This window comes from Crocodylus siamensis, chromosome 8 (genome assembly GCF_052110815.1).
Source record: "Crocodylus siamensis isolate JL-2025a chromosome 8, ASM5211081v1, whole genome shotgun sequence".
In the NCBI taxonomy this organism is placed as follows: domain Eukaryota; kingdom Metazoa; phylum Chordata; order Crocodylia; family Crocodylidae; genus Crocodylus; species Crocodylus siamensis.
The window spans coordinates 1,898,571-1,925,876 of record NC_143402.1 but is presented as its reverse complement, the minus strand read 5'-3'; the positions used below and the strand labels follow the sequence as shown (position 1 = coordinate 1,925,876).

General features: G+C 41.7%; 1 protein-coding gene across 1 annotated transcript in view; it reads right to left on the bottom strand.

The window, feature by feature from the left end:
• Nucleotides 1-25,458, bottom strand: part of WDR44 (WD repeat domain 44) — a 44,127-nt gene extending 18,669 nt beyond the window's left edge. Inside the window, exons 1-7 of the mRNA XM_090059871.1 lie at nt 25,277-25,458; nt 13,029-13,062; nt 8,772-8,846; nt 7,064-7,721; nt 3,963-4,093; nt 2,842-2,937; nt 1,166-1,302 (exon numbers count right to left, since the gene is read on the bottom strand). Of these exons, the coding sequence (XP_089915997.1) occupies nt 1,166-1,302; nt 2,842-2,937; nt 3,963-4,093; nt 7,064-7,721; nt 8,772-8,846; nt 13,029-13,062; nt 25,277-25,359 (1,214 nt within the window). The 5' untranslated portion in view covers nt 25,360-25,458. The remainder of the gene's footprint in view (nt 1-1,165; nt 1,303-2,841; nt 2,938-3,962; nt 4,094-7,063; nt 7,722-8,771; nt 8,847-13,028; nt 13,063-25,276) is intronic.
• Between the last annotated feature and the right edge of the window lie 1,848 nt (nt 25,459-27,306).

Genomic DNA, 27,306 nt, shown 5'->3' with positions numbered 1-27,306 from the left:
AACGACCCAGCAAAGTATTCATCCAGCCTTCTCTTAAACACCCCAGGGTAGGAGCCTGCACCATTTCTCTTGGAAGTTGGTTCCAGATCCTAGCTGCCCTGACCGTGAAGTCACGCACTTCCTGACGTCTAGTCTGAATCTACCCTCTGCCAGCTTGTGACCGTTATTCCTGGTCGCTCCTGGTTGTACACGGGGGAACAGGGACTTCCGCAGTGCCTGCTGGTCCCCTCTGACTAGTTTGTCACAGGCCAACAGGTCCCCCCTCTGCCTTCTTTTGTGGAGGCTGAACAGGTTCAGGTCCTGTCGCCTCTCCTCGTAGGGTCTGCCCTGCTGCCCCCGATCATGCAAGTGGCCCTTCTCTGGACCCTCTCCATGTTGTCCACATCCCTCTTGAACTGCGGCGCCCAGAACTGAACGCAGGGGTAGCAGTGGACATAGTCTTTCTGGACTTTAGGAAGGCCTTTGACACTGTATGATATAAGCAGCATTTAACTCAGGTCAGGAGTGACAGTAGGCATGTGTGCAATAACCCAAGTTAAATGCTGCTTATATTACAGTATCATATGCCTAAAAAGTTGTTAAAACAAATTTGTGAAAGGGTAAATATTAAGCATGCTCTAAAAAATGAGCAAAGGATGTGTTAGCCAGTGGATGATGGGTTTTTTCTGGGCACGTGCGTGCGCGCACACACACGCAGCACTTGGATGATTTTTAAACACCTAACCACCTGCAACTTCACTTGGCCCAAGGTGGGGAGAAAAGCCACAACTGGCCATAAGTACAACCCCCTGAACTGAGGTAAATCTACACTAACCTAGGTAATTTTACTTTGTTTCCAATCCAGGGCAGTCTTTTCCTGGGGCATCTTTGTTTGTATTCAGGTGCACCAACACAGTAACCAGCCAGACTTTTGCTGGACAGTTCCCTGTCTGAGCGCAGCTCATTCCTATTTCCATGGCCTGAGTATGGCAATGTTAGGAAGAACCAGGCAATGGCACTCAGGTTAAACACATGTCAAACAAGTGGACTGAAACATATTTCCTCACTTCTGTTAAAAAGGCTTGAAACAAAATGACTGCAAAAACAAAAAAGCAATGTTAGAACAGGCCCACAGTAAAGCAGCCCAGGTTACCAAGGAGAAATTAAATGTTATCTTCACCCATACCTGACATATTCCTTAGTTCTCCTCATGATATGTAAAGTCAGGGGATTAATGCCTGTGGGCAACTTTTCTTCTGCCAAGCTCAAAGGTATTTCTTCACCTGTATCAAGGTTCTTTATCATTACGCTGGCTAGAATTTCCTGCAGTGATAACAATACAGAATGCCTGATATTAGCAAGGCTTCCAAGAAGTTCAACACCTAGATTTAAAAAAAAAAAAAAATGTTCTTAAGCATAAACAACTGATCTGTAATACAAAACATTACTGTGTGAACTTGTTTTACTCAGTCTACACGACGCAATGTTTTGAACTACTACATCACAGGAGCAATGTTTTTAAACACAGTCTTGAGTTGAAAAGAAATTTACCTTCTTAAGATGCTTATGAAAATATTACACCTAATGTGAGCAGAATTATACTTTTATATATGCAAAACAGAAGTTTTAAACATAACTGCAGAGCAGAGAATTTGTCTGCGGCTTTACAACATTCTAACAAATTCAAATACTTTCAAATTCTCTAATCAATATTTGGAAACCAATGTTGTCCTAATTAGCATTGCTATACAATTGAAAACTCAATGGAGAGGAGTAGATGTAGATGCCATAAATCTAAAGGCCCCCTTTCATACTTCATATCCAAAAAGAATAAAAGTATAATTTAGTAAACTGCCTGGTAACACCTCTGTTCACTTATGGGACACTAGGATAGAATGATTTTGCCTTGAGCAGGACTCAAGTAGGGCTTCTGCCTACCCCTTGACTAGGGAAAAATAAGATCAGATGGCTAGTTCATACCCCTACTTTCATCTGTTAATATACCTATTTCTTCATAACACCAGAGAAACGTTCCACATTTTCTCCTTGCCTTTCTTTCTACATGCCTGGCAAACAAAGTAAAATTTCCACTCATGTTTCTACATTCATGAGAGAATGCAGAAGGTGTATTTGAAAGAGAGGAATCAGGAAGCGTTTAAGCACGTGCTTACTGATTCCTCAAGAGCTGCTTTAATTGAAGTGTCTGGAGCATCTTGTGTACCATCAAAATGGCGGTGGGGGAACCTTACCTAAAGCTTGTTCAACAAGCTTTAGATAAAGTGCTCCTGCCGTCATTTTAAAGTGCAGGGATGCTGATACATGAGACACGGGAGGCTGCTGGCGTGTAGTAATTGCCACGCTCCAGCAGACTTGATTAATCGAGTCTGCAATTACAGTGTGGCAGAAGTCTTGCTGCTTGTGTACAGACGCCCAGTAGTACCAAGTTAAGGTACTGTAATATGGTAAAAGAAACAAAGAAGAGGAGGAGGAAATACACTGAAAATTAAGAATGCCATCCTGACACCAAGACAGCTTTTGACTTATGGGTGAAGAGGAATTTGATAATGACTGAATGCCAACAACACACACAAAAAACCCTGAAGTTATAAGTAACTATAGTAACTCCTAGGATAAACACAACCAAACACTCCTGAATTCCACTTCACTACCCCCAGAGGCATTCAAACCTGGCCATGAGCGACAAGATAAGCACACAGGTAAACGTGACTTCTCATGTTTCACCACAGTATATCATAGCTCAACAATGTACGGAGACTGATGAATCTTCACTCTCGCAATCCATCTTGTGCTTGATTTTTTTCCGGTTTGAGGAGGTGTTATGCTCCAAAGTCCCATTCATACCTCGTCTGTAAGTTCTCTTCCCGAATTAGATCTGGGTCGCTGTGGTCCAAGCACTTCATTTGTAATCGTTTCTCCATCGCCTGCTTTCCCATTTTCCTGTAGTTTTATATATATAAAACACATTAATTTCATTGTAATTCCAATGTGGGAAAGTAACAATGACCTTACCAATGAGATTTCTAGAAAATGATTGTACTCATTTTCCAATACAAGTAGATACATTTATAAATAAAAAGTTTTGAGTATTCTGAAATCAAAGAACTCTGAATGCCAAAACAGATAGACAACTTAACACAATATTTAAAACCTACTCTGCTGCTTTTCATAAATGCTGAGCACCTGTGGGTGCACAACACTTCTGGGTCTCATGATCCCTCTTGTCATTTCCCACATATTCTAAATAGCTTTCCTCTGTGTGTGCACAGTTAGTTACCTCTGAGCTGGAATAAAGTGAGTTTCTTTCCCGTTCTCATTTGCTATGGAAATTACGTACCAAACTAATTCACAAGACTACAGTGGATTTAATACCAGGGAGGAACCTGGCCACAATTTGGATGCCAAGGGACTTCTTAAAATCCACCACAGAATCAGGTGAAAAAAGGTGGACTGAGAGACTGAAAGTAATAATATTTCGGATGAGAGAAGCACTCAGAGACTGATAAATTATTTCTTTTGTATTGGGCCATCCTGAGAGAACTAGATCAGATGCAGGTGGGTGGATTCAAGAGGCTGGAGAGGAAAGAATTGAAAGCATTTAAGTTTGGTATTGTCTGTAGTCAACTCTAAGAGACCAGATTCTTGTGAAATGCTCACTCTCCTATTGGTGATATCACCTTATTTATGAACTTTCCTGCATTAGGTTTTGAATGCACCACATATGCATAAAAACGCACATAGTTTCCCAGAATTTACAGTATGGAAGTGACCATTTAAATGACCTAGTGCCATAGAAAAGTTAAAATTCTTTAATAAACAGTCTTAAAAAAGACTTAGTTTGCAAGTGCTTTGAGGCAGAGGCCATTTTTTTATTGCGAGTGTACAGTGCTTGGCACAATGAAGTCCTGATACATAACAGGTTCTTCGGTGGATACAAAAATACAGATTAATAATAGTTCATTTACCTGTGCAGTAACTATTTTATCTCCACTAGTTGCACTTGCCAGATCCAAAGAAGGCTGGGAATCTTTGGTCATGCACTCTGCCCCTGTACTTGGAGCTAACAGACCACCAGTTGTAAAATTCTCTCTAGAAACTGCAAAGAGACTTCTTGTTAAGAAGTAGTACGTGTTGCCAGGAAAATAATCATAAAAAGGTGCAGTGCACTTGATCCTACTCCCCCCAAACTGACCATTTAATCAAAGTTGTGTTAGTTAATCAAATATATTCTGCAGAGTGACAGAAACATCAAAGGCTGCTGATAATCCAAACTGCCAATTTTATATTTCATGAACATTTCCCGCACGCACAAAACTGGGAGAGGTCGGGGGAAGGAATATGCCCAAAGTGAAGTTTCTCGGTCCCAGTAACACTCATTTTGGTTAACTTGTGTAGGCTGGAGATATAGACTGGGCATTGTTCTGCTGGGATCTGCAGGCCAGGTTGCTTCATCCGCTTGGTAATGCACGGACACAGTTCATTGCTCTGTGCTTTGCACAAGACTTCGCTAGCACTTATTTGATCTATGTTTTGATGGAACAATAAAACAAGGCTTTTTAATACAATGGGCAAAAAAATATTTACTATGTGGGGGCTAATTTCAGCATGACTACAGTCTGAAGGGAAAGTGTTCAGACATGATTTGACCAAAATGTTACTCTCAACAATAGGGTGACCCTTGTCTTCTTTGTGGCTTTTAAACATTTTTTAAGACATGCTCACCTGCAACAGTGCTGTATTTAGGCCACAATTGAGTCCTGTGTTTTCTTACTGCATTTCAAGCTAGTTCTCTGGAACACTCTCTCACATATGTTCTTACGTGATGCCACATCAAGACTGTACCAATTCTCATTCACAAAACATTTTCCAAAATGTAAGAATAACCAACATTTCCCAGCAGGCAGAAGTAAGTTGATTACAAAGCTGTTCTTTTTAGCTCCCTGATTCTAACTTTCTTAGGTAAACTCCCCGGCGGCTTAACTTAAAAGAAAAATCATATCACTTCCCCAACACAATAAAAAAATGCTAATACAATAAAATTCTGCTGCCCAGTGGTTCCACATTATATAAAGGCCCCATCTGTGCATGCAGAAGAATTTGAGAACTCGCCAGTGTGCAACAGCCACCTCTGGGGAAATACCTGTGGTCACAATTATGTTGTGCACTGCTCCTGGCAGTCCTAAGCAATACGGGCAGAAAGGATCTTCTGTATTCCACCTCCAGCTTGCTGCCTTTCTGGTTCCCTTTACATCTCCAGCACCAGCAGATGTGACGACCCATTTTGGTTCTCCACTAACTGCCACCACACTCGTTCATTACCACCCCAAAGTCTCTTTACAAACCCTGCCAGATGCAGGACACTCCTACGCCCCATTATGAAGGATATGTTATGGCTACCCACACACGGTCCAGGTGCCTTTCAGTTCTGGCTGTGACCAGCACCACTTTATTCCCGTAAGCCAAATTAACTTGGACAAGTTGGAAGCTAAGATCTTACAAAAAGACAGGTCTCCACAGTGGACTAATCAAGTAAAACACCTGTGCCACTGAAGGACTAGTTTCTAGCCTTTGCTATGTTTAATTCTCTTATTCTAGAAGGAAAAAAATAAAGCCTTGTATGTTACAGAAATTTCTGCAAGCTCTCTTGCAAACCTACGTTTATAAACACTGTGCTTGTTAAAAGTATTTTTACTTGGCAAACTTGGACACACCAATATGAACCTAAGAAAGATTTATTACAAGGCTACATCTCTGAAAATAAAGCTTTCAAAGGTCTTCTAAGCTTTCAAAGGTACAAGCTTTCAAAGGCCTTCTAAAATTTTGAACAGCAGTAGAAAAAAGAAATAATCAGTAGCTATAATTATACAGTTACCGCATTAAAGCCTCAGCATCTCCTCTTCATTATCTAGCTTAAAGAAAAACATATACAGAAACTGGACTATACATTTTGACTTGTGACATGCTGATTCTTATGCAATTTCCCCGTTTACTGGAGTGAAGGTTAGCTTTCCTCTGAAAAAAACCACTTCACCAGCTAGGTACCCTGCTTAAATATCAAACTTACAGAAAAGAGTTACTGGAACTGATGGAAGATGAAAGTGCGTGACTGACACCACCACCTTTAAAACATACATGTCCCACAGTGCATGCTTTATGAATAGGGTAGCATAAGCCAGAACTATAAATATGAGGGACCCTAAAAACAGATTTGAGGAAAAGAAAGGATACATAAGATCAAGGAAGAAGCTTCTTGTTCTACTTAATGCTTATTTTTGAAAGACATTTCTGATGCAGTATAACTCCAAAGGCTTGTTTATGCAGTTTTTGTGAACTGGATACCATTTTAGATTGACTGTTCTTACTGCTGTTGAGTAATTCCAATTGCAGCAGAACACTATTGTTACTTAGCATAAACTGGTATAACAGATGCACAGCTGCAGTCAAGATTAGTAAGCATATCCTGCAGGTACAAAACTCGGGTAAATACTAATGTCATAAGTATGTTAGATATTTTTAAAAAATCTATTATAAATACATACCCAAATACTGAATATTTAGTCAATTAAAAATACTTTTGCGTCAATGCCATTTTGTAGCTTTATAATCGCTTTAAAAAAAGGGCAAAACAAAAACCTTTTAGCCTCCTATTGCTGCATAAGAGATTATCACAGGAACAGTCAAACACAGAAAATAGTGACACTGATCACAATGCTACAAATGGGCAAAGTAAAATTACAAGACTGAAAATATTCTTTCCTCCGCTTTCTACCGTGTAACAAGCACGAAGGTGAAATACCGTAAGAAGCATGGAACAGGATTTTTATTTTAACACCTATATGAGTTAACAAGGACCAGTTCTACTGATGATTTAAATGGGACTTGTGTTCCTAAATTATCAGTACTTTTAAAATTCCACTGTGATTGTTCAGTTGAGTGCATCTGAAGAAGCACAGAGAAGTCAACAAGTTTAACAACTGATGGCTTTAGCAAAAAGCAGAAAAAGGACAACTGCTCTGATAAGAGGCTACTGGATTAAAATAGAGAGCACCTTAACGTGAATACTTACCATCTAATCCAGATGATTTTTGCACCTCAAAGTCCAGTTCACTCTTTTTCTTCCGTGGGGGTGGAGCAGGCCGTGCTGGTGGTGGTGGTCTTGGAGGAGGAATGCTTGCTGGTGGCGGGGGCCGTGCTGGAACTGGTTTCTTCGTGCTAGCAACTATGTCAGGTTCTATAGTAAGCTGCCTGCGGGGTTTGCCTGGAGGCAATTCTTCTGTTGTAGCAAGATCTTTGGTAGGTAAGCATTCTGAAGCCACCTGTTCTAAAATATCTGTCTGTTTTACTTCAGTTATTGCCTCGTTTTTAGATAGTTCTTCTGGTGTTTCTGTTTCAGCATTTTTAAGTTCTTCAGCTGAGTTTATTATTTCTGCTAGTTTATTAGTGGTTTTACCTTCTTGTTGCTCAAAGGGATGATCAGAAGAAAACAAAAGTTTCCCGGATTCTAGTTCGGTTTCCTTGCACTCGCTCTGATCCACAGACTCTTGAGTATCTTCTTGTAACGCATTTTTTGCAGCTAGTAGTTCTGGTATATTACTAAGGATATCTGCTCCAGAAATCCAAGTGCTCGTATCTGAAGCTGGATTTAGTTCTTTTCCTTTGGAAACCAAATGATCATCATCTAGCTGTTGTACCTTTTGGCTTTCTTCTATAATACTGTCAATAATCTAAAACCAAAGAAAAAAAAATGTTTATACTTGTGTGTCACATAAGCATGCAGAAAGCACTACCTGCCTTCTAACGCATGAATAAATGGAGTGGCATAGGAAAAAAACTGTGTTCCTTTATGATGAGAACAGGCACATACAAAAAGAATTATTATTTCCAGTGCTGTTGAAACAAGACTATTGAGCTAGGAGATAAGCCCCAAAATAAATCCACTTGAATGGTAATAGAAGCAATTTTTTCAGCTCGGTTATATTTCCTTGCTTTTTAGCATGGCTTGAAAGTAAATATTTTAGTTCCATTTGACATTTTTTTTTGTATTGTAAAGAGACAAGACTGGTTTAAAGAGGAAAAAAAATGGTTATCTTTTTGAGTATTTTACAATGTTGTAAATTAACCGGGTGTTTTAGCAGCCATGAATTTTGAATCTTTGCTTAAATGTGAGTGAATCTACAAGTGTACTTTAATGCACATTAGCCTATTTTAATGCAAATTAAAGCATCACAAAAAAACCAGCCCAGCCTCTGGCTTCTTTACTTTTCATTCCATCCAGGAAGAGCACACACCAACTGCAGAAACTTCCTCAGCCTGACTAAGGGTTTTTAAACCCAAAAGCTTGCTTAAAATTTTTTTCCCCAACTATTTAAATTGGTCTAACAAAAGATATCAGATTCACCCAAAGAACCGTGTCTGCCGGTGTCCTTAGACCAACATGGCTACAACCTACATCCCATAACAAAAACAACCTGTAAACTTTTGTTAATGCACATTAATATAGGCTAATGAGATTCTTTCTAGCGCCTGACAACGGAGGTACTAAACTTAATGTGTGGTAGCAAAAGTGCATTAACGAATGTGTAAACATACCCCGTGTCTCTTTTGTTAACAAGAAATAAATTTCTAAAAACCTTTGTGTTTATTTTCTAACCAACATTGCTTAATTTTTCAATATATTGGCTAGAAACATTAACTTTTGATTTTAAGAAAGTCAATAAGCTAGAAAATTAAAGTTTAGATATTACACATATCTCTATAAAGATATTTAAACTAACCTCTTTAGAGTCATCTTGTTTCACTTCTTGTATTAAGACATCATTTTCGACTTTGTGTACATTGCTGTCTGTATCCTGTAAAATATGGGCATGTAATAAGAAATTTGTCACCAGGAAAGATAATTTAGGAACAGTACAATATAGCACAGGATCAAATATGCGAGGAGGGCAAACAATTTTGTGACCTTTCTCCTAGCTGCATGCCGAGAGCCTGTAGTACTTCATAAATGGCATTAGAAAGAATATTTTATACTGGCATCAGTCATGGAAACAAACATACACTACTCTGAACAATAAAAAGCAGTAGTTCAATTTCAGTGGATTTCTGTTCTGCTCCTGTTCTTATAGGGGAGAACTAAAGCAGATCTCTCCCCATTGCAAAGGAACTTTCTACCATCTACTTGATTCTACACAGAAATTGGAACCTAGGGTACCTGAAATGGGACTTAGGAGATAAACTTCTGCTTGCTGAGTCCAAAAAAAGGATTCCAGAAAGACCCTGAGAAACCCATTAGGCACAAATTCCTTCAGTTTATATATTTTGACCCAGAAAGGTTATGCATCTAAACCTAGGCTTCCACATACAAGTAGAAGCACCTCAGACTATGCAGCTAACTACCTGGTTCCAGCCTAAGTTAGATCACTATCCAGAAACAAGACAGAGTAGTGCCTAACTTCCACCCAAGACCCTGTAAGGGCCTGATCTGGTGGGTATGGTCACATGACACCTAACAAGCCTTAACAGTAGCCAAAACTCCTTCTTTCCCCAAAAGCACAGCTGTGCCCACCTTATTACATAATGAATTAGTGGGTAGAGCCATCACCAGAAAGCAGGAGACCGGAGTTCTAGGCTCCCCACTTCCTTAAAGGGCTCAAGGCAGCCTTCCTACTTCCCAAGAGAGATCTAAACCATCAAGCTCCAATTGTCTCTAAAATAGCAACTTGTTTACCCTGCGCAGTCTGCATATGGCATAAATCTTAGCAATGAACTGCCCCCGTGATCCCTACAACGGCAGTGCAAACTGACAGAGTGGAGTTTCATATTAAGTGTATTAAATGCACTACCAAACTTAGTGCTTTTTGTCTGATCAACACTAGAAAGTTTCAGCTGGCAACTTTACTTTACCCCAGTACAAGCTATTAGATGTCTTAAAGCTCGAGAATATTCCCTCCATACAAACAAATTTCAAAAGCAATCCATCCAATTGTGAAGACTGAATCATCATCCATATGCCAACATAACGCAGCAAATCTCTGGAACACAATTCTAAAATATCAACCATTTTAGTTAGATCAAGCAACTGCAGTTAATTCTATTATCCAAAACTTAACTGGCAGCCGTTCACTTTTACTATAACAAAAACAAAATCACATCAAAAGGAACTGTTTTTTCTTAATGGAGACTGAAATATTTAACATGAGGCTGAAGTGTTCAGCAGTGATAAAAGAAAAGAGTTACACTGGAAATTAGAAATAATTTCAACCTGGAGAAGCATTTAATACACATGAGTTATTGCAATTTACTTAAGTGCTTAACTTCATCAGCACTTTGCAGTTCTGACTTGACTCAACAGGAAAAGGCTGTTCTTGTTTAAGCGGGGGAGATTTTGATTTGATCAGAGGTGAAAAGTTCTCTCCACCTCCCCTCCTGCTCAAACCTCTTACTGCATTTCTGAAGACGTTCCACGTGATACACATACACTTCATATTTTAGAGCACCTGAAGAATTACTGTTTACCAAGCAAGGCCCAGGCCCTCTACTCTGCCAACCTGCACTTGTCTTGCTAAGATTTCAAAGGGTGACTTTTCTAGTATGACTGCACAAGCAGTTTTATTTTTTCTATGCTAATTAGCATATTAAGCCATACCAACACTGGGAAACAGTTAGTATGAGACCAAATTCTTTTTATGCCAATATAAAAAGAAGTTTAGTTTATAATAAAATCATGGACCAGGCACAATTAAAACTAGACATCAACATTTTTGTGGCCTAATGATGAACGGAGGGACCGCAGCACAATGCACAACTGTAAATGGGGAGGAGAGGGAGGGGTTAACAAGGCAAGTTTCCAAAAAGTAGGAGCCTATATTGCAGGAACCTGAATACATAATAAGATATCCAAATTAGCTTTCCTAATTTTCAGGAAAGCCCAGCTTCCAGTAGAGCCCACGGAAGCCAGAGGGATTCCAATTTACTTTCGACAGCTTATCTTGAGGCACTCATTTTTGCAAATCTCAGTCCAGGAATCTGTACTAACACATACTGCAGCAACACCAGTGTTGTTTAGGCACCTTTGTAAACTAAACCTCCATTAACAAACAAATTACTCATTTTAAGCCAAGGTGTTCTTCAAAGGTGACAAAATAGTATATACTATTGCTGTGATAAAATTCACAGCAATAACCACTACAGTAACAAGCCCTCCCTCCCTTTTTTTAAATTTTCACTTGTTGACCTTAACACACCCGTTAGACTTTGAACTTGTGAAAGAGCTCAGACTCCTCCAAGGCACACTGTACTGTTAGTCACAAGTTTAATAAACCGATATGGTACCGAGCAGAGAAGAGAACAGCACTGTGTTTTCCAAAGCAGATTTTTGAAGGTGAAGAGATTTAGAAAAGCACCCCATAAGGAAAATTTGTAAAACCGAGAACCTTATTAGCAATTAAGTAACAGCATCTAGAGAATATATACAATAAAAAAGACTAGATTACAACTAAAATTTCTCAGTTGAGTCAAGGCTACATAAATCCAACTCAATCTGTTTCAACATGTGCTAATTTTAGTCAGGGTAAACATGGAACTACATTTACCCAAATACAAGACAACTTTGAATTTAATGTGACCCTCCAATAATTAGATTCTATATACAGAAAAATTCATAAACTTATTTTAATTTCCCATGTATAGAACCTAATTATTGAAGGGAAATCTTAAATTTGTTACCTCCACCCACCACCCTGCAGAGGGGCAGGTGATAGGGGGAGTTAAATGGCCTAAACTTTGGCCCTTGCTGCCAATGTGTCATCCCATCCCCGTGTCATCCCCCCATGCCTGTATGCCCTGATGTCCACCCCCCACCCTCCCATGCCTACCCCACTGGTGGTGGGGCTAGGGGGGGAGGAGGGGAAGAGAGAGGATGCAACTCCAACACAAAACCTGGGTTGAGGCTAGAGTCGGAGCTCCAGCAGTCCCATCACCCCAGCCTCCTCCCATCTTGTACTCAAATCCATGACAGAGGGCTTTCTCTTGCCTATCCCTCCCCATAATAAATGGGGCAGGGGGAGGAGGAGGAACTTTACCTCAGATTTGAGAAAAAAGACACTATTAACAAGTTCAAACATTCAACACTTCATCATCAACGAATATCCTCTTTAATCTCAATACCTCAGTAAGAAATCTACAAATGCAATGTTAGTATTAAAGACACTGAACGTTCTTTTTCTAAAGCCTGGCACTACAGATGCAACGCAGACGTGCCACTAGCTGTGGCAACTTATTTGCTGCCTCTTCCATTGCCAACTGCATAACACTCTGGGACATAATGCTTGGATTCCTTTACTCCCTTTAAAAGATGGTGGCATAATCTTTGGCCCTTCTCCCAAGCTATATCATGAATTTTATCTGCAAATATACTGGTACCAACACCTGACCTACTTAGTACATGTCAGAGATTCAGCTGTGTTATCATTGTGCATAGGTGCAGCATACTAATTATCTGCGTGGGAAGCAGTGATGCTGCTTCGATCAGCTAAATTTAGTGCTTTGGTTTCATGTAACCTAAAGCAGTAGCTTTTAAAGCATGAACACTTTCCTAAAATTTCTAGTGTTATTTTAGTAACAGAAGGGAAAAACAAAATCAATGATCTGAAATAAATCAATCATCAAGATAAACAAAACTGCAAACATTTTCCTGTACTTGTTCACGTATACTTCTGTAACGCAACAAAAGAACGGGGCCAGTAATTCCACACAACTTAAACAGTGGAAACACATGGCAGATGCAATTAAGAACACAAATGTATGAACCCTCAAATCAAAGTATATTAGTTCACCTATAGTTTCAGAAAAAGAACAAAAGTTTCATCTTCATAAGAGGTGTAAAAAAGAAAAAAACCCCATGGCTAGGAAAGTTAATTTGCTGTTTTCTACCCGACTAGACTTCTATGGTAAAATAGGATGACTCAACATCAAGGAATTAATTTCATTATATTTACGGTTCGACAGATGTTTAAAGGGTATATTAAAAGACGCACCTTTAATATATGGGACCCAACTTTTGTCGGTGACCTGTTCGAAAGAGAAAACAGTAATTTAGATTAAAAAACATGCAAAAAAGTACTTAACGCTCCAAAAATAAATCCTTCCTTATTTACTTAACGGAAGTCTCATGTTAAATTATTACTGTGAGCATTTTCCTCTTTAGTGGTGGTTTACTTTACATTTTCAGACTGAAAATACTGTTTGCCTCTTGTACGTTAAAAACAACAACAATCCCCCCGCACCCAAAAAAAAAAACCCATAGAAATTATGCTGCAAGGTCATTAACTCTTAGCTCTTGCCCACCTAACAAAATACTGCTGACATTGTTACTTTGGTTAGGGGTGTGAAAAAACTCACCCCCCATGCCCAAACTCTGCCAGAAAACAGCCAGCAACTTCCACTGAAATATTCAGGGGAACTAGAATAGCTCTGGCAGCAAAAAGATATGAGGGGGCCTAGCTGCTGTAGACTTGCCGAGAGTTAAATTAGTAGTAGTTGTCATAATGTTGAAATAACCTTACCAGGGATTTCCCAGGGAGCTAGAAGGAACGAAATGCTCAATTTCCACTGAAATTAAATAGGAGCTGGGACTCCAACTGCGGTAATCTCAGACTATTCCAGCCAAAAGCCGTTTCTCAGAATCTGAGCATCAGATGAGCCCCCTGCCCTCATTTTTCTTGCACAAGTTATGCTATTCTGTGTCTACATCCGCTGAACGGTTCTAATAAGAAGGTATTAAAAAAAATTGCTCATGACAGATGCCAGATAGACACCACTGAAAACTGAAGCCTTCACTAAGAACAAAAGTGGAAACTCAAAAACGGTGCAGGTAAGTACTTCAATTCAGACCTCTTGCATCCTCTCTGACGTGCCCTTTTACTCTTCGAGCTCCCTGTGAGCACTGCAACCAAGATGTCAAATGAACCTGGACTGAAATGTGGACACTTCCACAATGGCAACACAAGAGGAAAACAGCTTTCTACACTGGGCCTTCAGAAGTTCATACTCTGGGCCAAAAACATGTTAGCATCTATCTGGTGTAACATCACGTAAATGTAATTAGAGAAAGGGATTAGCTATCATTGAACTGCCTCTAGGTCACTAGGGATGCCTATACGAGCAGAATCAATTAATAATCTAACTGGAAACTCCAGTGTGCTTCACCACCACGTGTATTCAGCATCCTGTATTTCAAAGTGGTGGCAACTGAAATTTGCCAAACAAGCACCCCTGCAGCCCTTTTGAAACATGGGATGCTGAATACACATGATGCTGTGGTGTTTTATTAGAGGGGCAGTCTGGGAGCCAGTAACGGGAAGCATACTGGTTGGACTTTTGCAACAGACCCAAACACCAAGCTTGTTCTTCATTTCTGGTGTTGTAGGTAGAAGACTCTCATATCGAAAAGTACTACTTGTGTTGACTAAGGAACCTCTAAAGTTACTTAGATGTGGGGGAAAAAAACCTACTTGTATTACACCAGTAAAAACTATGGTTTCAGGCTTATGGGGAATAAAATCTAAAATTGTTGGCAAGAATGTATGAGCTGCTTTGACCGGCAGCAGAGATCACTGAGCATTATTCTGTAATACATCTATTCATGTTTTTAACTCTTCCTTGAATAAGAGTTTTTTATTCCAACATCCTACTCCTCCACTTTCTTCAAAAATGATAATTGTAAGGGATAACAATTCAGAAAGACAAGACTTTTATTTCAACTTTCTTTTTGTCAAAAATATGCTAAATAAATTATTTAGAAAATCTCAGTTTAATTTAGACCTCTTAAAGCACTCTGTATAAAGCAAATGCTGTTTGTGTAGAACCTTCATGAAAGAAAGTTAAACAAAAATCCCATTCCTCAAAATATATGCAGATAAAAATAAAGTATCCAAAAATGTTTTTAGCTCTTTTAAAAATATCATTAGGTTTCAAGTTGACAAGATCCTTTTAAAAAAATCTGAATTTTAAGTTCACTATAAAATTAGAGATATTTCTGTTTATGTATGCCCAGAGCATATAGAATATTTGTAACATAGATTTTTTTTTTTGTTTCATAGATCAACATATACTACCCCAGAAGTAAACATTCAGGGACTTCAGGACAATAAATTAGGATTCATCTGAAAAAGTTAACAACCCTATATTCATGAGTCAAATCAGCTATCTAGAACCACATCGCTCTTGAAGTACTAGGACTTGAAACTGTACTAAAATCCCTTCATTTTCAATTGAAAAGGAAAGGGAGAAATATTATAAGTAGTACTGTCACTAAAGCTACAAATATCAGCTCTATTTTATTTCTTAGTGTTATTAATCGTGATTATTACAGTGGTGCTAAGGGCCTGAACAAAGTGGAGCCTCGGTAGACTCATCTCCATACAGAGACAGGATAATAGAGTCCCAGTTAGGTGGTGTATCATCTAAATAACCATAACAACCAAAAATATCTAGCTTACTCTACATGGCACAAAGTAATATTAAAATGTGAGGTATAGGCACAAAACTATCAAGCAGGGAAACACCCTCTCAACAGATTACTTATTTGCTGATGATATGGGATATGACAAATATAGTTGTTTTTCTTGCCTCCTATCAGCCAATTATCTCGAGATTCAAAATGATATGTTTAGTAAATTAACTGCAGATTCTTCTGGAAACTAAATTAAATATTATTTTCCATTTGATTTATTACTGAAACATACAGAATCCCTCAGGAAAAGAGCATGGAGAACAGTATCATAAAACTGCTGAGGGTACTACAAAATGAAACATAACATTTGGTCACAATGTGGAATAAAAACTGTATTTTCTATAATATAAGCTTTTATGTTGCTTTTGTATTCATTTAGAATAAAACATTATTCTTTATAATTACTATTGGATGTAGTAAAACTATTCTTGTAGATCAGCTGGTAGTGTACTTGAACTAACAATAAAAACCCTATTCATGAGACCTGTATGCTAATTATAAATAAATTAAATGAAAAAAATGTCCCAATCGCCCCCCCCCACAACACAAGGTGTTTGGTGTTTTTATGCAGTTATAACATCAAATATACCACAAAAGAAAAAAAAAAGATGGAAAATATACTTCCTGCCTAACATTTTTTCATTAACATTGATCTCAAGGTCCCTCCCAGCCTTATTTCTCTGTTTCTATGTTCTGGTCTCCTTTATTTTCCCAGCCTCCTACAATGATCAGATTTCTTCTTTTTTCATTTCTATTCATCCTCCACTGATGTTTTTACAAGTATTGTATCTCAATACCAATTTTCTTCAGGGAAAAAAAGTTTAATACAACTCCTAATAATAATGCTAGAATACATGGCGATTTTGTTGCAAAGATCAGTTTGATGATCTTGAGCTTGCATGAAAAATTTAATCCATTAGTCTTTTAATGTGATGCCAGCAATGGAAAGAACTTGACGCAAAAAAAAAAAAAAAGATAAATTAGCTAAATTCCATTATTAGTTATGAATGTACTGGCAAATATACTCTTATATTCAACTAGGAAGTTTATCTACGATGCCATTATCTAACTGGTACAGGAGCATCTCTGTATAATGGATTTCATAAAAATGGTTTTAGATAAAAATCAATTTTTAGCTACCTGCAAATAAAGAAATGCACAGAGTAGCTAATTCAGGTTACTGTATCATTGCTATTGCCCTCTTATTTGAACAAAAGGGGCTCAAGGCTGTTATAAAGTGGGAGTCCAAGACAGCGCCAACAGGACAGTACAGTTAATTAGAAATTTCAGTCACTCCATTTGAAATTATCAGCAGCTTCCTGAAGAATTTTCTTTTGCTTTCCTTCAGGCTCCCAATCCATCTTACAGCTGCCCAGACTGCAAAAGACCTTCTTCCCTCTTTCCATTATTGGGCAGTTCCACGCTAGCAGGGTCTCTCAAGCAAGAACAGAAACTTTATGAAGATTAATATCTTCACCCCCAAATAGCCTCTTACCAAACTTATTTAGGTTCAGTCTGTGCTAAAGGGAGATGTTGACTGGCAAAAGACTAGACCGGTATCTTGCACAGTCAGCCTACCCCAGTGAGGGTATCCGTTGCTGGTCTGTCATTTTTAGTCGACAGCAGTAGCATGTAATGCTTTCCTCCTTCCTCTGACCTAGGGCTGGCCTGGAGGCTCTGCCTATTCCCGATGCAGTTCTCACTGCAGGATTCTGCACCCCTGTAAACACCAGGATACATAACTGCAATGCACTGGACTCGAGCTACCCTTGGACAGTGTTCATGAGCTTCAGCTGATGCAGAATGGCTCAAGTTGGGCGAAGCATTACAGGGACATAATTAATGCTGCATGCTTTGAAAACAAAAGCCTTGCCACTGGTTGCTATTGATTTTCAAATGCCATTCTGGAAATAGGTTAACAAAGAAATTGTCAGAAAAATCCAGCAGGTCACCTGGTCTCCAATAATGACCAGTACTCTGCTTCAAAAGAAGGTTTAAAATTACCACCACAACCCTAGGGACTGTCTGGGAATAACTCCAGGAAAAAAAAAAAAAAAATCAGCGTTTGGCCTGCACACTAAAGCAATGGGGTGTGTGAAGCAGGCAGTATTTGATTTGGATTTGGCCCGATGCAGGGGACAGTGATTCGATTCGCTGATTCAGATCACTGTCCCGATTCTATTTGGCCGAATCTGAAGATTTGATTCCGGTTAGGAGAATCAACGATTTGGGCAGAAACACAGCTTTGTATGTTTTTTCTATGTACCTTCAGGTACCAGGTGTGCTCATGAACGCTGAGATGGTGGGGTGGATGGAGCGTGCCACAGGAGCACGTGGGGGTGTCCACTGCCAAGCACACGGGGGACCCCAGTTATTGGCCGTGAGCGGACCCCGGGTGCAAAAGAGTGGCTGAGCTGGGGGGGCGGATCCAGAAGTATTCCTGTGGGACACTCCATCTGTCCCACCATCTTAGCATTCATGAGCCACGCCTGTTACCTCACGGTACGTATTAAATAAATCTAAAGCTGGATCTATGGCCGAATCATCAAATCTCTCTGATTCGAATCACAGGCTTCCAATTTCATTCAGAGAGATTAAAGGGTCACCTGACTCGATTTGGATTCAGAGATTCAGCCACTGAATTGGGCCAAATCTCCTCTGAACTGAATCAGCAACCAAAGCTTTGTGCAGCCCTATAAAGCATGGTGTTTGAAGTTTTTGTAAATATTTATCCTAGTTAATGACACTGAGGATGTTTTTATTTTGTCCCAAGTCAAATTCCTTTTCAAAACTTATTACACCGTTTCACTTTCTTGTAAGAAGTTCTAACATAAAACACGTTGTTGCACAAGAAGTTTCTCATCATGGCTTTGGTTTGTGGCTGACTTTATATTTAGCAAGTGGAGGAACAGAGAAAAGGCCACATGCCAGATCCAGTCTATATGTGCAATTAATCTTTCCTTTGTTTTATGCCCTTCCTTTAGCATGCCATCAGGTTCTTTAGTAGTGTGCTCTTTTTCCCACTATAAGCGTTGGAGTTACAAAGGATACTCAGCCTATCAACTGTTACAAGATTTCCCAAACATCTGGCTGTCACTAATACTGAGTCAGCACTATGAGAGCTACCAATTTCAAGACCCCTCATCTAGACAGGACTCGTGGAATCACTTTCTGAAGCTCTGTATTGAAGAGATCTGCTCAGGATGCTGTTAAACAAGGGATTTAAAACAGGAGGGGGGAGGGAGAGGAACTGAAGGAACTCCATCTTCCCTAGCACTCTCAGTGTTGCTACCCCAGAAAAACTGAGTCAGCATTAGGAAAAGACACAATATTTTTAAAAGCTATTCAGTGTGGAATATATCACTGTGATTAAACAGAAGGCAGGGCAGAGTGGCACCTTAAAAACAACTTGTTCAGAAAGGTATGGAGCTTTTGCAGGCAACACCCTGCCCTGCTTTCTATTTGACTTCAGATTAACGCAGCTATCTCTCTCTACTTGTGATATTAGAGCATTCCTTCAAAGGTATGATTTAATATTTGGCTGCAATCCATGGGTATTTGCTTAAGGCCGAGTTAAATGTAATGACAGACTTAAGATCTTGTAGACAGGAATCGTGACTTTTTTTTTTTAATGAGTGACCAGAAAGGTTTCAAATGACTTTACCACTTGTGCTCTATGCGGGCCGTAGGACTGGTTCAACTGATTTTATGCCTGATATTGTTACAATGCAAAAATATCATTGCTACATAGAATTACAGTTCCTGTTCATTACTTAGGATGCTGTAAGTATTGAATAAAATAATACATCAAGAAAAAATTTCAAAGCTAATCAACATCCTGAAGGGCTGCTAGCGTAAAGATGCCCATTCATTATCTACCGAGACTCCCCCTGTATTCTGTTTCTGCCAAAATGCCAGCTTTGGACTCCAAAATTAGGCACGCAAATTACTGGCTTTTATGGAATGTCAGCAACTCCTTCCAAACAATAAGTTAAGACATCTGTAATCAAGCTGGCTTGTCAATAAAAGCAGCAGCCTGTGATGTATAAACACAGCCTTCCTAAGAGTGCTGCTGGAGAGGGTGTGGAAGAGAATCTCTCCCTTCTCCAAGATGTCTAATTCCAACATAGCACTGCAGCTGTAAAATAAATGGTCAGATCTTCAATGAGAATGAGCAAACTTTGTGCATTCTCTCAAATTGTTTGTAGATTTAGGTAGTTAAAAAAAAAAAAGTCTTAAACATTCTGGGCACACCACACATCAGCTCTTAAGGTAAGTTTTATGGACTGGCACTAGACCAGTGATTCTCCTCCAAGGCCAGGAGTAAAACTAAATGCACGTGTACAGGGCTGCAGCTCCTGCAGGCATACCAGAGCTGCCTTTTAACAACAAGGCAGCCACCACTAAGCACTACAAAAGCTACTCAGAAACCAGCAAGTATGCTCAGCTGAGCTGCTGCAACTACATTGTTTTGTTACCTGAGCACTAACTTAAAGCTCGCTTCGGCACATCTATATGAAGTGTGGCCATGCATGTGCTTGGACATACCTTAAGCGTCAGCATTATGAGATGAGAAACTGGTTTAAAAAAAAAAAAAAAAGACTTCCAGAACAGTCTCTCTGATTATGTAGTGGAAACCACATTATCTGAGCCATCTCTAAGTTGTTTGGAAAAAAGCCATGAAGAATATACATTAGGGAAATCTGATTTGCCCCTGCAGGGAGAAACTAGATGACCTGGAAATTGTTTTTCCTCATCCATAACATTTATCTTGTGACCTAAATATTTTCTCCCATATATTCTGTACGGAAATAAATAGCGATATTCATATCATCATTAGACTTCAGAATCAACACCCCCTTCAGGTAAACCACGACACCCAACCATTTTGGCTGGTATGCCACAGGGTAAGCCCTGTACCCTCTCCCAAGGGCCAATGCAATCCCCTGCCCGATCTGCCATATCCAATATGCAGGTGCCTGTGCCACTTCTGGCATGCATGCCACGGGTTGGCCAAGCCTAAAGCTTACATCTCCTATGCGAATATTTTATGCTTTCTGTTCAGCAAGGTAAAGCAATGCTGACAATATTCTGAGCTGAGCCCTGGAACCACAAACATTAGAAACTTAAAAATGTAGAAGCAGAAAACCTGTAGAAACCAAGGGGGTTATCATCCTTACTTCAAACCTGAGGTTCTCACTCATAAAAATGTACAACCATGCAGCTAAGCAGATCAAGCAGCATTTCTCAAGGAAAATCCCACTGTCTCTATTCCTTCCTTTAGTAGAAACCGAAGACATAGGAGCTGGGAGCAAGGCTAGTCTCAGCCAGGATATGGGTGCACATTAATACTTTGTAGTGTCTAATTGGTTTGTCGTAGGAGTTTAGACCATTTCCCTTAAATTCTTGATCTCACTGGTAGCCTATTTAAAGTCAGAATGTAAAATTATACAGCTAATCTCTCTTACGTATTATTCACATAGTCCTATCAAACAGTTTTTACCATTCTGATCACTTACACAAGGTATAAATAAGAGCGGTCATACTGAAAAAGCCTTTTCGGTCATACAACTTTCAAGTTGACACATCAACGTGATATAATTTGTTGCAGATGACATTAAATACATTTATCACACATGACATCAACATACTAAAAAAGGCAGAAAGCCAAGAAACACTCATTTGCAAAGGCACTGTAACCACAAAGTTCTGCAGGGTTAAAACGTTGCCATTTTTGCAAACGGTTGATTAGCCTGTTTCTATTAAAACAATTTTAAGCTGGCAGCATTCGTGTATGTGTGTGTTGTCAAACTCAACATTAAAAACTACATTAACTTGTATGCATGATATTTAGGTGAATCTCAACTTTGTTATATTTAAGCTAAAGCATGGAAAGTTAAATTAGCAACTGCCAAAAGCGTCTGGAAAAACTCAAGCACGCGAAGTTTATATACAGGCACCCAGTAACTCAAGGACATTCACATTTAGATCATGCACACTGTTGTACCATATAAAAAATGGCTGGTACAAACCTGATAAAGTTTTTTTTTTCCCCATGGAACAAATTAATTGAGTCATTCTTGAATGCCAGCAAAAATTAACAAGGGAAGTACTGTTGCAATGTTTGTTAAGCTATACAGACACCTTTGGCAAAGCTTCAGGGACTACCATAGTGCCTTGTGTTTTGAAGGCTTTTCCAACCCTCTCTTCCACATGGTAAATCTTCAGACAATTCTTACTCTCACAGCTTCCCAATATGAACTGAAACCTCCAAGTGCAACCAGAGCTCCAGGGTCAGGACTAGAAATAAAAAAGTATGTTCGGCTTCTAAACTACAGGTAACAAAAAACTGCTGTCTGATCTAGATGGAACGGCCTGGATTTCAAAAAACATGTTTTAAAATGTGAATTATTAATACCAAGAAAGGTCAAACACAATGACAGGCAGGCATTTTGACTACCGAATATGGTACGAAGAATGCTACCATGTTTACCCAAATACAAGATGACCATGAATTTAAGACAACCCCCCCAATAATTAGATTCTAGATAAAGAAAATTTACAGATTTATTATAATTTTCCATGTATGGAATCTAATTATTGGAGGATCATTTTAAATTCACCTCCTCACTACTGCAGACAGTGGGGGGGAAAGGTGATGGGGGACAGCAATCGGGCAGGCAGTGGGGGGGCAGGTGGTAGGGGAAGCAATACAGGACATGTGGTAGCATAGACAGTAGGGGGAGCAGTGAGGGCAGGCAGTGAGAGGCAGGGAGCTTGCCCCCTGCCACCTACCTCTGCCACTTACCCTTCCATTGTGCTTGCCCCCCTCAGCCTCAGGTCCCTGATCCTCCTTTCCCCACCTCCATGCTGCTTCTGCTCCACTCCACCCCAGCCTTGGGCCTCCACCCCCTTCCTCCCATCTCTGACCCCTCCCCCCCAAAGTCTTTACCCTGAAGCTACCCCTCCACCTCCCTTCCCTTGGCTCTGCCACTCCTTCCTTGCAAGTTCCATCCCTGTTGGAGCCATGTCATAATCATGGCTCCCATCTGGTCCCATAGCAGCAGTACAGAGCCGGCACTGGAACACATGCTCTGTGCTGCAGCAAGGATGGAGCCTGCTGGCATGGAGCAAAGGTAAGGAGTGAGTGAGGCAGAAGGGGAGATAGAGCATGGGGTGGAGGAGAGCAGTGGTGTCCTGAGGCTGCAAGGGAGGAGTGTTGGGGGAGGAGGGGGAGAGGCAGGGGTGCAAAGTCAGCAGCTGCCTCCAGCCTCAACCCTGGGGTTGGAGCTAGAGCTGCAGCTGCTGCCCACCCCCTGCCACCTCATACTCATTGTAAAGTGAGGGGCTCCCCTTTCCACGTTAAACAGGGGAAAATAACCCTCATCTTCTAATCCAGTAAATGAGATACTTGAAACCACAGCCAGCTAACACATGCTACTTTGATTCTGTGAGTCATACTTAGCACTTTAATTTTTAATTATTTACAGACATTAAATAGCCTTCACACAACTTCTGCAATGTGGGCAGGCACCATAGTCCCTATTTTGTAGGTAGCAAAACAAAGAAAGGTTGTGCGCCACTCCAAGGTCACAGAGGTTTCCATATAAATGAAAGGATTAGACCTATCCCTGTATTCAGAGCCCTGGATTATGTCTCTTTCTCTGTGTTCCCAGATAATAAAGCAAAACCATGAATTTGGACTGCCACTTTGCTAAATTATAGTTCCTTTTTCTGGATTCACTCCCATCCAAGCCGCTACATACATATTCATGACTGTGCCCTACGTTATTAATGGTAAAGTCAGGATTTAATGTTTTTGGAGAAAACTGCATTGTAGTCAAATATCTAAGAAATGCTAGTTCCCAGATTTTTATCATCTCCCCCTCCCCGCCATGAACACACTAAGGACACTCAGAAATCAACCATCACATTTTTAAAGACTGCCGTGTAGGATGCCATCTCTTATGAAAAGAGAAACATTTTCTGTGTCAGTGACCACTAGCCAAAAAAGATGAATCAAAGAAAAAAATTCTAATTTTGCACCTTAAACATTTCTAGAATGTGAACATGAATTAAAGGACTTCCATACCCACATGTTAAATGCAAAAGACACTCTTCAAGACAGAAGTCATTTCTATGTTACTGTATATCAGAATAAGAAATAAGAACAGTTAACATCACAATGCACACAATCAGTCAGCTATCCTGTCTTGTCTCACTTATTTCCTACTCTACTCAATTTTCTTAGTAGACTTTTACACTACTGATTTGCCAGCACGATCATCCATTGCTGGTTCTAGACACTAAGCCCAGCCAATACATTTATTATAGTTGAAGGGTTAGCAATGGAATAACATTTCTAAGGACTTCCTTTTGATCTGCAAAAAAGGGAAGTGTTCATATGTATCTATGAAAACAAAACATCCAACATTTGCTGCTTTGTGGTTGACAATGAGTTGTGGGCCAAACATTTTAGAAGCCGATGCTCTAGGGGCTTCGAGTTGGCTGCTAAATGATGCAGCCTAACTGTGATCAGGATTAACACTGGGAAATTTACACTCTAGGACTAGCATCCCTGAAATAAGGGCTGGTTTAGGTTTGCCTGAGAGTACTGCTAGGAAAACACAGCTCATGCGCTTTCTTCTCCTTCATGTAGCACATGTGACAATAAGCTTCCCTGACATAGAGCACTCAAGGACTGCAGACACGTGTTCAATAGAGAAGCAGAAGAGCACACCATTTTTGTTCTTTAAACAAAGAGTGGTGTTTGCGACAGATAAATGCACAAAAAAAATTCATGGTTAATACTGCAGCTTCAGATACCATACTTCATGATTTAGATATTTAAGTTTAGGACTTTACTTTTAAACTGTCACCAATACACAGCAACTATATGATGTTGTACAACAAGTGAAAAAGACCTATTCAGCAAAGCCCCACAGACACTGTTACGCTGCACCAGCCATAAGAACTTCCCTAGAAGTCTCATTTTGTGCATCGGTTATTTTTCTTTCCATCCATGGTTTTCAGCTTTTGGGCTCCTGAGTTATATACATCAGCAAGGCCTATAACTGCATGCGCCGTCTTCCCTTTCACAAGATGCTGCCTTGCTTTACTGCTGCACACCAGCCTGATTTTTATATCAAAATGGGACCCTCAGGATGTTGCACACCAGCCTGATGTTTATATCCAGACGGGACTCTCAGGATCTCTGTGAGAGCGCACGGGGGCTGTGAAGGCGAGGGGGCAGGATCTCTGCAGGTGGTCTTGCAAACCCCTGGCACTACGCAGCAAAGCCAAAGGGGTTGTGCACTTGGCATCACATAAACTTTCCCAGGCCGACTGCAGAGCCGGCTTTTGGGGTCCCACACACCCGCCTTCAAGTCCTTTGTGCTCATGATTTCCTCTCACCACTGGCCACTCAAGCGGTCTTCCACCCTGATAGTGCTGTGGTTGTTAAGGGCAGCCAGCGAACACGCTGGCGCTGCATTTGGAAGTCTGCAGCCACCTCCCAACAGCCAAGCACCGCTCGCTCGCTCGTTTCCCAGCCTGCGGATAAGCGTGTCTCACCATGATCGGATCCTAGCGGGGCGGGGCAGGAAGGTCCCTGCAGGCCCCCCCGGCCCCGCCTCGAGAATCCTATGATGTGGCGCGGGGCCTCGAGGCTGGAAGAGGCGGGGGGCTCCCAGCTGTCACAGCCGGCCGTGTCCCCTCACACCCGCCCCGCTCCCCCCAGCCCGGGCCGGCGCGGCGCGGCGCGGCACTCACGGCGCGGGCGAGGCGCCGCCCGGGGCCACGTCCACGTCCTCGGGCGCATCGTAGAACTCCTCGGTGTCGCTGTCGGACGCCATGAGGGGCAGCGGGCAGGGAAGGGCCCGGCTCTGCCCGGCCGGAGGCGCGGGGCGAGGCACGCAGCGGAGGCCGCACGCACGTCTCGCGAGAGCGCTGTGACTTGCCGGCGAGGGGCGGGGCCGCGGGGGTGGGAGGGGCGGCAGGGGGCGCGCCGTCATGCCCTGGAGGTGGGGAGGCGGGGGAGCGGCGTGACGCAGTACGTCCAGGGGGCGGGGCTGCGGAGGGGCCAGTGGCCGGGCGCGGCGCTTGCGCGCCCCGTGGCGGGGAGGCGGGCGCGTGCAGCGCACTGCTGGACCCGGCGCCCCCGGTTCGAGCCGCGCCACCCCTCTCGCACTCGCTGCCCCGCGTTAGACTCCATGCATCCTTACTAGACACAGGACATCCCTTGTTAAACCTGCGACACCCTTGTTAGACTCAGGACACCTCTTGTTAGACTCAAGACGCTCCTTGTCAGTCTGCAGGCACCCCTGTTAGACTCAAGACGCTCCTTGTTAGTCTCGAAGCACCCCTGTTAGACTCCAGGGGCCATCGTTAGACTCCAGACCCCCCTTGGACTATGCCGGCTCTGAGCTTTCACTGGCTGTTTGACTACAGAAAACTACTACAGTCATTCTCCTGCTGCAAAGAGCTCAGCCAGACCACAGCAGGGCAGAGTGTTTTCGATCTCTGAGATTCCCATCTGAACTCTCTGGGTTTATCCCACGAATTGTGTGTCCTTTGGCATCTCTGGCCCAATAAGTGGTGGGTGCCAGGGAAGGTATCGAATGGGGGATGGATCACTCTAGAAATCCCTGGTTTGATGTCCTCCCAGTACAGCATCCACATCTGCCGCTGTCGGCGTACTGAGCTGCAGGGTCTGATCCTGCACAGCACTGCTTCTGACTCGTGGCACCCCGTGGCACCCTTGAAAGGACCTCAAGGCAACCCCTGAGAACCACTGCTTTTGATGCTTTTTAAAAATGTTCTTGACTATAAAGTTCACTTTATATGGCTGTCTGCCCTGCAGCACCGAGCAGCAGATGGACAAGGCTGCGGCTGCACGCTCGGAACAGGAACTTCTTTCTCACACGTTAAACGCCTCTTTCGGTTAGTGTCTGGGCAGTCCTTTGCTCGGTTCCTGTTGCTCAGCGATGCTTCTTGAGCAACCGCTCTTCCCTCCCGTGGTCGCTTCTCTGCTGCCCCACAACCACTCGTAGAAAACTCCTTTCTCCGGCTTGCAGCTGGCTGAAATCCCTCTTTGCTAGTACCCCAGCCCCTAATCCATACAACCCAGCCTGGCGGTAACCGGCCTTAGGCCTCACCAGCTTCACTTCCCCCTTCTATGAGAGTTGTCTATGGGGGGAGCTGACTTCTCAGCTCGTCCCCAGTGATGCTTAAGTCAGGGTGTCTCCACGGAGGCCATTGACGAGCCCAGAACACTACACAAGCTGCTATACAAGCACCCACATCTTTCAGACATCCTTCAGAACTGCTTATGAGGCTTTCCAAGTATTTGATAGTTGCTCGGTATCATGGCCGCGCAGACTAACAATGAGCTGGTTATAGTCTAGAGTGAGAGGGTATTAAATAGTCATTGTCTGGAGACTTCGTTCTGTCCTGGTTGATATGCTGGCCAACATGCACTGCTCCAAACCGACCATCAGCTGCAGCAAGTCACTCCACCAAGCGAACAAGACAGAGACATCAACCTTTCAGAGCAAAGTGATGTTCAGTTTAATGCCTCTGACAGCTGCGTCTTCCAGCTGATCCGTCAGGCGCTCAGTACTGATACCGAACAAGGACGGTGGCAGGGTGCAGTCTTGCCACGCTCCACGGAAACAGGAAACCAAGCTGTGCCTAACTACCATGAGCTCAGACCCAGCTTTCTGTTGCACTGTACTGCTTTGCTATCAATAGCACTTCCTTCCGGGCGTGGGAGGGCTGAATTTTGTTATCAGATCCCACAA